The 13,840-nt window shown below is 42.0% G+C and overlaps 1 protein-coding gene across 1 annotated transcript in view; it reads left to right on the forward strand.

The window, feature by feature from the left end:
- The window catches only part of KNTC1 (kinetochore associated 1), a 242,213-nt gene that overhangs the window by 76,146 nt on the left and 152,227 nt on the right, over positions 1–13,840 (forward strand). The window contains exons 17-23 of the mRNA XM_056535369.1: positions 1,255–1,380; positions 1,549–1,638; positions 7,934–7,999; positions 8,083–8,144; positions 8,237–8,348; positions 8,425–8,568; positions 10,045–10,101. Coding sequence (XP_056391344.1) covers positions 1,255–1,380; positions 1,549–1,638; positions 7,934–7,999; positions 8,083–8,144; positions 8,237–8,348; positions 8,425–8,568; positions 10,045–10,101 — 657 coding nt within the window. The remainder of the gene's footprint in view (positions 1–1,254; positions 1,381–1,548; positions 1,639–7,933; positions 8,000–8,082; positions 8,145–8,236; positions 8,349–8,424; positions 8,569–10,044; positions 10,102–13,840) is intronic.

A 13,840-nucleotide genomic window follows, 5' to 3' on the forward strand; every position in this document is an offset into this window, starting at 1 on the left:
CCATTGCGGCAAATCTGTATGCTAATTTCTGAATGAACTGAGACAGATCGCCAGCTCATTACTACAGTATATTTCCACTCCAATGCTGAACATCTCAGGCACCCTTTAATAAGCGCTTCAAACGAATGAATTCGATTTACACCAGAGACTGCCAATAACTGTTTTCGATATACAGTACATTACTATATTTTATTAGATTTTATCTCCACATAATTGTTTTATCTTTTTTCCATTTTACCACTCTCATTTTTGGACCCCTATACCCCATGCAAGGGCCCTGCTGAGGTTTAATAGGTTGTCCTATATTATATTTTATTTTAAATAATTGTTGCAATTAATAAATACCACATATTAACTTTTTCTGGACCAACTCTTATTTCTTATATTCCTTTTTCTTCTCTTTTTTCTTTTCTCTTTTTTCAAATTGTACCTTGAGGACTGGTTTTATATAAATTACTTTTATATACCCTCATACATTTTAATTTACAAATCTGTTTAACTTTCTGGAGCCAGTTGATATATAAAAAAAAGTTTTTTCCCTGGATAACCCCTTTAATGTTTTGCAAAGATGTACAACATATAAAAAGGTTTTTGAATCTGACCGTGCCCATTTAAGCACTATTCATATTTGCGTTTGTCATTATAGTCCTGTTTCTGTTTCTCTTTGAAGGCCACAATTGTGTGGTAATAATAAATACATGATAAAAAATTCATTGGGATACAAATCTGAATGACTCACAATAATTTAATGATACCCATTAAAAAAAAATCACAACAGTTCTGTCATGTGCCATTCAAAATACCTTTTTTTTTATTCTTAAATGAATAGTATCATTGGAATTTAATTATAAAGAAATTTTTAACATCCGTTTTTACAGTTGTCCCTAAGGCTGCGTTTACATCAGTTTAATGGGCTAGATTTCACTTATAGATCAGAAAAAGCACCATGATGGCCATAATTAATATTAGTCCATCACTCACAGAGATCTGTTTTATGTCAACACAGGCTGTAGGATCCCATTGCAAACAAAGCGTACCTTTGTACCTTTTAATGTATGCAGGAGACCAGGCTGGCATTCTTTGGCCTCCTTTGGGTAATAGAACACTTTAGATGTTGCGTACTTGCTAAGAATACAACTGTACACATGATATAACTAAATGAAACTGGCACAATATGCAATGCTTCCTGTGTAATGTAGCGCACCTTTTAGTTATTTATTTGTTGTATCTAAATACATTTTTATTGATGAGCAGCTTGTATATAAAGTAAAGCTGAATATTGTACTGGAAAAATTGGCATCGGCATCAGTCGGCAGTTATGGTCAAGCCCTATGGCAAGAACTTGTGGATGAGGCTAAAGGCAATCTTCATAAAATTAAGGTATAAAGACTATACATTATTTTAATGTTCTATAAAGTGTGCCCTATATTTTTTTACCTGAATTTGCTTTTATTTCTAATATATTATATATATATATATATATATATATATATATATATATATACATATATATATGCACACACATTTTTTTTTTTTATTCTATCTTAGGATTACAATTTTGTGGTCCAGTACTGTGTCAATGCCCCATGGCCTACCTATGAAACAACATTTGAGATGCTGAATTATGCAAAGAATAGAGTAAGTCAATCCTCCTAGAATTGAACAATATATATAGATTAGAGTTTTTATTTTTATGTAACTTTAAACCTTATCTTAGGATTACAATTTTGTGGTCCAGTACTGTGTCAATGCCCCATGGCCTACCTATGAAACAACATTTGAGATGCTGAATTATGCAAAGAATAGAGTAAGTCAATCCTCCTAGAATTGAACAATATATATAGATTAGAGTTTTTATTTTTATGTAACTTTAAACCTAAGAGATCTTGGAGGAGATGTTTGGGTAGGAAAATGTTGATCATGTTGGCAGCAGGTAATGTGTAAATGAGAAAGGCTTTACGTATAAATTTATAAAAGTATATCAATTCATTTCTAAACTATAGCTGTTGGTTTAATTGGACAGTGTTTTTGGCCCTGAAATGCCCATTTAACTGCTTAAAGATGCCCATTTAACTGCCCCGATCAACAACTACACTTTCCCTAATCCCCCTCCCCATATGTCCCTGACTCTAACTATCTCTATCCCTGTCCTTTTTTTTTTAACCTGTTGGGGACGAAGGGCGTATGCATACGCCCTTGCGTCCTGGTACTTAAGAACGAAGGGCGTATCCATACGCCCGTGGGAATTTCGGCCCGCGCGCCGGGCGGGGACCGGGCCGGGGTGACTGCTGATATCTATCAGCAGGCACCCCGTGCAAATGCCCAGGGGGGTCATTAGACCCCCCCATGTCGGCGATCGGCGCAAATCGCAAGTGAATTCACACTTGCGATTTGCGCCGATTCCGGGTCATTACGGGTCTATGGTGACCCGGTGACCCGGAATAGAAGGGGGATCGCGGGTGTATAAGACACCCACGATCCCCCTAAAGCGATAGGAGTGAGGTGGCATGGGTGCCACCCCTCCTATCTCTGCTATTGGTGGTCTAGATGCGACCACCAATAGCAGATCAGGGGCGGAGGGGTTTACTTTCGGTTTCCCCGTCCTGCCCTCCCACAATAGGCGGGGCAGAACGGGGAAAACGAAGAGGAGCGGCGCCGGAGTCCACTTACCCCTCCGGAGGCAGCGGAGCGACGGGGATCGGCGGCGGCGACGGAGATCTGCGGCGGCGTGCGGCAGAAGAGGACGGCTCCCGGATGCGACGGAAGCCGGTGAGTATTTGCATAGCTACATCTAGAGGGCTACAGTCTGAGACCACTATAGTGGTCTCTAGACTGTAGCCCTCCAGATGTTGCAAAACTACAACTCCCAGCATGCCCAGGCAGCTGTTTGCTGTGTGGGCATGCTGGAATTTGTAGTTTTTGCAACAGCTGGAGGTCTGCAGTTTAGAGACCACTGCACAGTGATCTCTATACTGCCCTCTAGATCTTGCAAAACTACAACTCCCAGCATGCCCACACAGCTGTTTGCTGTCTGGCATGCTGGGAGTTGTAGTTTTGCAACATCTGGAGGTCCACAGTTTGGAGATCACTGTTCAGTGGTCTCTAAATTGTAGCACTCCAGATGTTGCAAAACTACAAATTCCAGCATGCCCACACAGCAAACAGCTGTCTCGGCATGCTGGGAGTTGTAGTTGCGTACCTCCAGCTGTTGCATAACTACATCTCCCAGCATGCCCTTCTGTGATCAGACATGCTGGGAATTGTAGTTTTGCAACAGCTGGAGGCACACTGGTTGGAAAATACTGAGTTAGGTAACAGAACCCAACTCAGTATTTTCCAACCAGTGTGCCTCCAGCTGTTTCAAAACTACAACTCCCAGCATGTACTGACAGACCGTGCATGCTGGGAGTTGTAGTTTTGCAACAGCTGGAGGCTCACTGGTTGGAAAATACTGAGTTAGGTAACAGAACCTAACTGAAGGTTTTCCAACCAGTGTGCCTCCAGCTGTTGCAAAACTACAACTCCCAGCATGTACTGACAGACCGTGCATGCTGGGAGTTGTAGTTTTGAAACAGCTGGAGGTTTGCCAAACCCCCCCCCCCCCCCCCATGTGAACGTACAGGGTACATTCACACGGGCGGGTTTACAGCAAGTTTCCTGCTTCAAGTATGAGCTGCGGCAAATTTTTCGCCGCAGCGCAAATTCCTAGCGGGAAACTCACCGTAACCCGCCAGTGTGAACGTACCCTAAAAACACTACACTACACTACACTACCACCTAATAAAGAGTAAAACACTACATATACACCCCCTTGTACTGTCCCCCCCCAATAAAAATAAAAAACGTATTGTACAGCAGTGTTTCCAAAACGGAGCCTCCAGCTGTTGCAAAACAACAACTCCCAGCATTTCCGGACAGCCACTGATTGTCCAGGCATGCTGGGAGTTTAGCAACAGCTGGAGGCACCCTGTTTGGGAATCACTGGTGTAGAATACCCCTATGTCCACCCCTGTGCAAACCCTAATTTGGGCCTCAAATGCGCATGTGCTCTCTCACTTTGGAGCCCTGTCGTATTTCAAGGAAACAGTTTAGGGTCACATATGGGGTATCGCCGTACTCGGGAGAAATTACACTACAAATTTTGGGGGGCTTTTTCTCCTTTTACCCCTTATGAAAAGGAAAAGTTGGGGTCTACACCAGCCTGTTAGTGTAAAAAAAAAAAAAAATTTTACACTAACATGCTGGTGTTGCCCTTTACTTTTTATTTTCACAAGAGGTAAAAGGAAAAAAAGACCCCCAAAATTTGTAACGCAATTTCTGCTGAGTACGGAAATACCCCATATGTGGGCGTAAAATGCTCTGCGGACGCACAACAAGGCTCAGGAGTGAGAGCGCACCATGTACATTTGAGGCCGAAATTGGTGATTTGCACAGGGGTGGCTGATTTTACAGCGGTTCTGACATAAATGCAAAATAATAAATACCCACATGTGACCCCATTTTGGAAACTACACCCCTCACGGAATGTAATAAGGGGTACAGTGAGCATTTACGCCCCACAGGGGTCTGACAGATTTTTGGAACAGTGGTCTGTGAAAATGAAAAATTAAATTTTTTTGTTTGCATAGCCCACTGTTCTAAAGATCTGTCAAACGCCAGTGGGGTGTAAATACCCACTGTACCCCTTATTACATTCCGTGAGTGGTTTAGTTTCCAAAATGGGGTCACATGTGGGGGGGTCCACTGTTCTGGCACCACGGGGGGCTTTGTAAATGCACATAGCCCCCGACTTCCATTCCAAACAAATTATCTCTCTAAAAGCTCAATGGTGCTCCTTCTCTTCTGAGCATTGTAGTTCGCTCGCAGTGCACTTGACGTCCACATATGGGGTATTTCCATACTCAGAAGAAATGGGGTTACAAATTTTGGGGGGCATTTTCTCCTATTACCCTTTGTAAAAAAGTAAAATTTGGGGAAAAACCAGCATTTTAGTGGAAAAATATTTTTCATACATCCGACTTTAATAAAAAGTTGTCAAACACCTGTGGGGTGTTAAGGCTCACCGTACCCCTTGTTACGTTCCTTGAGGGGTGTCGTTTCCATAATAGTGTGCGATGTGTTTTTTTTTGCTGTCCTGGCACCATAGGGGCTTCCTAAATGGGACATGCCCCCCAAAAACCATTTCAGAAAAACTCACTCTCCTAAATCCCATTGTTGCTCCTTCGCTTCTGAGCCCTCTAGTGCACCCGCCGAACACTTGACAAACACATATGAGGTATTTTCTTACTCGAGAGAAATTGGGTTACAAATTTTGAGAGGATTTTTTTCCTTTTACCCCATGTAAAAATTCAAAAACTGGGTCTACAAGAACATGCCAGTGTAAAAAATGAAGATTTTGAATTTTCTCCTTCACTTTGCTGCTATTCCTGTGAAACACCTAAAGGGTTAAAATGCTGACTGAATGTCATTTTGAATACTTTGAGGGGTGCAGTTTTTATAATAGGGTCATTTACGGGGTATTTCTAACCAGAAGACCCTTCAAATCCACTTCAAACCTGAACTGGTGCCTGAAAAATTCCGATTTTGAAAATTTTGCGAAAAATTGGAAAATTGCTGCTGAACTTTGAAGCCCTCTGGTGTCTTCCAAAAGTAAAAACTCATCAATTTTATGATGCAAACATAAAGTAGACATATTGTATATGTGAATCAATACATAATTTATTTGGAATATCCATATTCCTTATAAGTAGAGAGCTTCAAAGTTAGAAAAATGCAAAATTTTCTAATTTTTCATGAAATTTTTGCATTTTTCACCTAGAAAGGATGCAAGTATCGCCGAAAATTTACCACTAACATAAAGTAGAATATGTCACGAAAAAACAATCTCGGAATCAAATTTATAAGTAAAAGCATCCCAGAGTTATTAATGCTTAAAGTGACAGTGGTCTGATTTGCAAAAAATGCTCCCGTCCTTAGGGTCATAATGGGCTCCGTCCCCAAGGGGTTAAATTCCAAACCCCCTGTAAATACCTCTTTTCTTCTATTTTCGGTAGCTCAGTTTGGAGCTGTGTTAGAGGGGCAGAAGTGGGCATGGCCCGGCAGGCGCAACGTCATCTGATGCCTGCCAGGGCCGGCTTCCGCCCTTCTTCCTGTATGCAGCTCTCCCCCTCAAAAGCACGCATACAGGCTCAGCACATTACAGGGACAGCAGCTTCTGAGTCTCCTCCTCTCTGTTTGGCTTTACACGTGCCATACAGAGAGGAGGAACGTCTGAGGTTGTGCTCAGGCATACTCTGCAGCCCCCAGCTGTTTTCAGTAGCCGGGGGCCGCCGCTAATAGCCAGCATACGGCGATCGCTGCGGCTGGCTATTAACCCTTTAGATAGCCACTGACAAAGCTGAAAAAGGTGTCTAAAGGGACCTGTGAATGCTCCCTAGTGGGGTGGATCGCGCAGACACCGAATCCCACCAATCCCCCCCCCCCCCCCCCCGCAGCGCGATCGCGGGCGGGCGATCCACTGCGGATGTGGCCAGAGGGCTTACCTCTGCTTCCCGCCGTCTCGTGGCTCGGTCATTGATAGAGCCTGGCTGGACTAGGCTCTATCAATGGATCACAGAGCAATGGAGTTCAATAGAACTCTTTTCATCTGTCTGAGGAATCTAATGTTTCCTCCTAAAAGTCTAATAAAGTGTATTAAAAAAAAAAATGTTTTAATAAAAGTTTAAAAGACACACATTAACTCCTTCCATATTAAAAGTCCAAATCACCCCCTATTTCTATATAAAAACATGTAAACATAATAAAAATAAACATATTTGGTATCACTGCGTGAGTAAAAATGGCAATATATCGTTTTTGAGACAGAAACGGGATATATCGCGATATATCGTCTCTTAAACATTCCGGATATATCGTATCTTCATATGTGTATCGCGATACGTATCGCTACATTCTTGCCGATTCACACCCCTAGTATTGCATAGTGTAGAAAAATAACTTCATGGCACGGTAGAATGCAGAGTTTAGATATCCTGCCTCTGAGAAGTGCGAGCACTGAGACTGATTGGCCTGGAGGTCACACCTCCTCATTGGCGGGGCTAACAGCCCTGTGATTATGTGGCCGTCGTCCAGACAAGTGTTTCTGCGGCCAGGCTGAGGGAGGACTGTTACCCTGAAGAATGTCCAAATTTTAAAGGGGTACTCCGCCGCTAGACATCTTATCCCCTATCCAAAGGACAGGGGATAAGATGTCAGATCGCCGGGGTCCCGCTGCTGGGGACCCCGGGGATCGCTGCTTCAGCACCCTGCTATCATTACTGCGCAGAGCGAGTTCGCTCTGCACGTAATGACGGGCAATACAGGGGCCGGAGCATCGTTACGTCACGGCTCCATGACGTCACGCTGCTCCGGCCCCTGTATCGCTCTGTGCAGTAATGATGGCGGGGTGCCGCAGCGGCGATATCCCCGGGGTCCCCAGCAGTGGCACCGCGGCGATCTAACATCTTATCCCCTATCCCCTTTGGATAGGGGATAAGATGCCAGGGGCGGAGTACCCCTTTAAGTTTTTAATATGGGGGATTACAAAATTTTAATTATTTTCTTTATTAAATGCAATTAAGGGTTAAATGTATGATAGATAATGACAAGACGGTAAATGCATTTATCATCCTAATGTGGAGCTTTTCTGCAGATGTTTGATTGGCGATGTTTGGGATGAAGTAATCACCTTTAAAATTTTTGTCATATTCCTGAAATTATTCTTCAACAATGTTGGAAATGTAACAGAGCAGTTTTTCATGCTAAAAGAGACAATCGCCTAAGTTCCCTTTAATTATGAAGTTAGATTTTGTGACTGTTTTAATATGTATAAACCATCAGTAAAATTTAACTCTCACTTCCTGCTAATCTATAATTTTCCAATTTTGTTTTTTAGATTCAGAGAAAAGAGGACAAGACGTTACCAGTATTATTAGATGAGATTCCAGTTTCTATTACAGATGTAATATACAAATTACTCCTTATATATTTATTACAACTTACTGTATTTGCAACTTTTTGCTAATATTCTGTATTTTTCTTTAGGTGTTAAGAGCCCAGGCCAGATTAACTACTTTTTATGGCGCTTTTGGCCCTGATAAATTTAGGTTGGTGAACTTTTTATTTTTTGCACCTATGAATATCATTTTTAAATAATTTTAAGTTAAACTAGAGTGTTTTTCTTCTCTATTTTGTTTAGTGGCATTGCATGGATAGAGTTCTTAAACAACAATGATGTGCTAAAGGATATTGTTTTTCAATTAGAAGAGATGAATTTGGCTTGTGCACAATATCTTTGGCTTCGACATCAGGTAAGAAGATGGAGAAAAACTTTTGGACGCTCCCATGGTTTGTTCATTGCTACTATCTGTTTTTACTCTTTTATAGGCAGAGTTTGAAAGCAAGTTTGATGAAAAGATGCTGGAGAATCTACTCAGCAAAGTTCCTGCAAATATCTCTTCACAAGAACTTTGTCTATGGTTTAAAAATATACTGATTCCATTTGTTCGAAGAATTGTGCCCAAAGGACAGGTATTTCATCTTCAGGCAGTAGTCAGCAGTGGCTTACAGTTTGCAATTTATTCACACTTAAAGGGTTATTCCAGGAAAAAACTTTATATATATATATATATATATATATATATATATATATATATATATTCTCAACTGTCTGCAGAAAGTTAAACAGATTTGTAAATTACTTCTATTAAAAAATCTTAATCCTTTCAGTACTTATGAGCTTCTGAAGTTAAGGTAGTTCTTTTCTGTCTAAATCCTCTCTGATGACACCTGTCTCGGGAAACGCCCAGTTTAGAAGAGGTTTGCTATGGGGATTTGCTTCTAAACTGGGCGTTTCCCGAGACAGGTGTCATCAGAGAGGATTTATACAGAAAAGAACAATCTTAACTTCAGAAGCTCATAAGTACTGAAAGGATTAAGATTTTTTAATAGAAGAAATTTACAAATCTGTTAAATTTATGGAGCCAGTTGATATATATATATAATATATATATATATATATATATATATATATATATATATATATATATATATATATATATATATATAAAAAAAGTTTTTTCCTGGAATACCCCTTTAAAATGTAAAAAAAAAAGGGGTTTTCACATGTCATGCTGGCATGTCAAAAGTTTTGATTGGGGTTTCTGTTCTGAGGGATGCTTTAAAGTATTTAAATTTAAATACAGTGATCCCTCAACTTACAATGGCCTCAACATACAATAGTTTCAACATACAATGGTCTTTTCTGGACCATTGTAACTTGAAACCAGACTCAACATACAATGCTACAGACAGTCCAGATGTCAATGGCCGGAAGAACTGATCAATCAGAATGGGCATTTTACTTGTAAAACACCTGTATTACTGAAGTGTGTGCACTGACTGATGTCTGGTAGCGCCTCCTACAGTACAGGGAGGTATTACATGTTCTGTACTCTTTACCTGTGCCAGGGATAGCTGCTCCTTTGGACACCATGTGAGGGCGACTCCATGTTACTTTTTTAGTACATTGTGTTTTCTGTACAGAACCCTGAAGAAGCTCCTGTCCTCTACATAGACCAGCATTTCCTAAACAAGGTGCCTCCAGCTGTTGCAAAACTACAACTCTCAGCATTCCCTGACAGCCTTTGGCTGTCCGGGCATGCTGAGAGTTGTAGTTTTGCAACAGCTGGAGGCACCCTGGTTGGGAAACACTGACAGTGATTACAGCTTCCAGCAGCTCTTTCTTACTTTTATATGAAAGGATTTGCTTTATCTGTATTCGTTATCTACTTATTTTTCTTTAATCCTCACTTTTACCTATTTTTGGATGACATTTTGGTGGCTTCAGAACCAATTACCAGGTTTCCATTGAGCTCTGGTCTCAACATACAATGGTCTCAACATACAATGGTTGTCCTGGAACCAATTAATATTGTAACTTGAGGGATCACTGTATTATGATGGCAATGTCTTCTAGTAGTTTTTGTTTTTATTTTGTTTCCATAGAAAATTGTGGCAAAATGGCTGGAACACAGAGCCCGAGCTTTAGAACTAACTGACAAGGTAAATGAGTATATTTCCTCTTAAATAAAAGAATGCAATTTGGATTGTGGCCTTGGACACTAGGATACTATACATATAAATTTTTTTCTAGGCTTGAGATATATATATATATATATATATATATTTTACTCCTTAAGGACGCAGGGCATACCTATATGCCCTGTGCCAGCTCCCCTTCTATGACACGGGGTGGACCAGTGTCTAATGCCGGGTATCACCAATATCAACAATGATGCCTGGCATTAACCCCTTAGATGCCGTGATCAAAGTTGATTGTAACGTTTAAAATAGAAAAAGTAACGGTCCCAGCAGCTCAGTAGAGCTGATTGGGACCATTGCGGTAAAACTGCGATGTCCCGATCAGCTGAGAGGATGGCAGGAGAGCAGTACGATCTGTGGTTCAGTGCTCCAGGAAGCCTCAGCAGCCTGGAGCAATCAAGCACTGATCAATGCTATGCCCTTCTGTTCCACACAAGGTTTCTGTCCTCCCTGTGCTCGCCTCAGGACACCTGTGTTACGGTTTGACAGGTGTATAGCATTGAACAGTGTATGCAATCCAAGGATTGCATGTAATAGTCCCCTATGGGGAATAAAAAATAAAAGTTAAATGTGAATTAACCCCTTCCCTAATAAAAGATAAAATCACCCCTCTTTTCCCATAACGAAAAAAAAATGTCCAAACTATAAAAATATAAATAGACTCTCAGCAAAAGTGGGAAAAAGTCCACTCTACTCTCCATACTGATGTGGCTGCCACGATTCCTGATTAGTCCAGGTGTTGCCAGGGCCTTGCTGCCGCAGACAAGAGAACTAATAGAAGAATTGCTCAGTGAAGATCCCCCAGCACTTCCAGACACGATATTGGTAAAACACAAACTTTTATTTCATCCTTGTTAAAAACATCAGGGATAACAAAATGGTAAAAGCAAGGACCGACGCGTTTCAGCTGTGTAGCCTTTTTCAAGGTCTTCTAAGAACATACATGTTAACGTAAAAATATACAAATTAATACATAGCTCCTCCCTATCGTGCACGTCACTTCCTGAATTGATCCTCGAATTAACCCTTGCTTTACATACTTATTGCAGATTATATCAAAAAGAAAAAAGAACTAATTTACAAACCATAAAGATAAAAGTACAAACATATATGAGGCTCCGAAGGATCAGATACTTATTGTAAACAATAATTTGTATTAATAGAATAGCATTATATCTGACCTCTGGTCAGGTACTAGTGTCACCATCTTCATGATCCAGTACGCTTTTCCGGTACATCATTTAAGTGTTCTATCCCCGCCTCTTGGGGATTTGGTGACATGCTCTATTGGTGTTACTTTCATTTGTGCAATGCTTCTATTATGCACTTCCTTAAAATGCGGAACGCACCGGACAGTGTAGTGTTGAGCCAACATATTGTTTCTTACATTCCAAGCAAGATATGCAATATATGTCATGATTTGAAATCCTGTTGCCAATGGGGATATTTCTCTTACGCCTTATTGGGGGACACCATGGGTATTATGCTGCTGCCACCCAGCAGGATACACCCACCCACTGGCATTGAGCTAATCAGTTTTAGCTTAATGTCAGTAGGAGGCAGACACAGGTCTGGAGCTCTCTCCAGACCTGATCTTTTCTGTTTATTTTCTAGCTAGGTATGTCTAGTTAGAGTTTTTTTCCTTTGTTATTTTTCTAGGTTGGGCAACAGGAGCATGGCGCTACCTGATTGCCCACATGCGACAAAGGGGCATGGTGCATAGATGCCGTCAACCACCCCCCCAAAGGTCAGCACCTGGCTGTAACATCCTGGGTCTGGGTCCCCCACTTGCCCTTGCCAGCCTCGCTATGGCAGCTTGGCGTGATGCAGCGCGGCCTTAGCTGACTGAAGACTTCTGGGTGAGTGTACAAAGATGGAGTCCATGGGTGAGTAGGAACTTCATCCTCCACCCCCCACTCCCTTGTGCTCATCCCAGGAGTTCCCCTTCTCTATAGTGGACAGAACTGCAATGGAGTCCCAGCTCCTCAGCCACCATTGCACGTGGCTCCCACTCCCCTCATGGCCTCCGGCGCCAATATCCCCTTGCCCCACTTTTGCGGCCAGACACAGTGGCCTGGCCGCGCTTTTCCTAACTGGGACTCCCTACTTGCTGCCCTGATATCTGGGGCAATGGGTCTCCGCATCCTTGTGTGGCTGCCGGGATCCTGGTGCCCTCCCTGCTCTGGCTGCGTCTGTCAGTTTGCAGCCAGGCTCAGTAAGCTATCGTGGCTGTAACTTTGCGGCTCTCCCGCATGGATGGACGTAGCTGCGGTTGAGTCGGAACCGGCTGTGGAATGCGTCCATTCCCCGGCCTAAACAGCTGCGTTTTTCAGGCAGCCGGTGTCCTGCTCATTTGGCTGTCGATCGGCTTGCGGGTGCCCTGTAAATTTCTTCTTCTAATGTAGGCCGCCTGCAGGCGTCACCCGGGGCCTTGTTCTCTTTAGTGCGCCCATTCTTCCCGGGGGGGGGGGGGGGGAGAATGGGCGCTCTGCACCCTCCAGTGGCTAAAATGATGCATTGCCCATTGATTCAGCACTGTTTTCTCTCTGTTGGGGAGTGTTAGGCTCCTCTCTAGTGGTCAAAAGTGATTATTGCAGCTACATAATTTTTTCTATGGCCCTTCCTTTTACTTACGGTCTTCACTCGATTCTCGGCTTGTTAGCTGGGATCCAGTGTGGTATGTGGTCTTATGTCACCACATATGGAATCATTTTTTTTGCTTCTTTCACCTTTAACAGGTGACTGATAAACCTATTTCTACTGGTTCAGTGCACATCATGGCCTGACCTTCCCTTCTCTGGCGGTTGTTTTTTCCCACCCAAGGGACTGCTTTGGGACTTCCCATGTTCTCTGTGTCCTCCAATAAGGTGACCGAGAAAAGGAGATTTTTTTTTTTGTACTCGTAAAATCTCTTTCTCGTAGCCTTCATTGGGCGACACAGCACCCACCCATTTACGGTTCCTGGTCAGGTTGTTTGTTACCTGGATTTGCTTCTGGTGTCCGGATGTTTTCTCCTTTCGTGGTTTGGCTTCTCCTACTTCTTTGTTTCACAACTGATTAGCTCAGTCCTAGTGGGCGGGTATATCCTGCTGGGAGGAGCCGACTTCTTTTTTTTTAACGTAGTGTCAACCTCCTAGTGGCAGCAGCATAATTCCCATGATCTTTGTCCCCCAATGAAGCCCATGTCCCATGTGCCATATGATGATCAAGACTAGCCAAGTAGTATCAGAAACTAATAGTTTAGTTTTTTCCTATAAAGTCTTACATATCTTGCGAGACAAATCATATCCTATATTGCATATCTTTCTTGGAATGTAAGCCCACTGGATCATGAAGATGGCAACACGAGTACCTGATGGCTTCAACCAGAGGTCAGATATAATGCTGTTCTATTACTACAAATTATTGTTTACAATAAGCATCTGATCATTCTGAGCCTCGTATATGTTTGTACTTTTATCTTTTATGGTTTGCAAATTAGTTTTTTTTTCTTTTTGATATAATCTGCAATATGTATATAAAGCAGGGGGTAAATTCCAGGATCAATTCAGGAAGTGATATGCACGATAGGGAGGAGCTATGTATTAATTTGTATATTTATACGGTATCATGTATGTTCTCAGAAGACCTTGAAAAAGGCCACACAGCCGAAACGTGTCGGTCCTTGCTTTTACCATTTTGCTATGTTTTTAACAAGGAT

This window comes from Hyla sarda, chromosome 1, assembly GCF_029499605.1.
Source record: "Hyla sarda isolate aHylSar1 chromosome 1, aHylSar1.hap1, whole genome shotgun sequence".
Taxonomy (NCBI): domain Eukaryota; kingdom Metazoa; phylum Chordata; class Amphibia; order Anura; family Hylidae; genus Hyla; species Hyla sarda.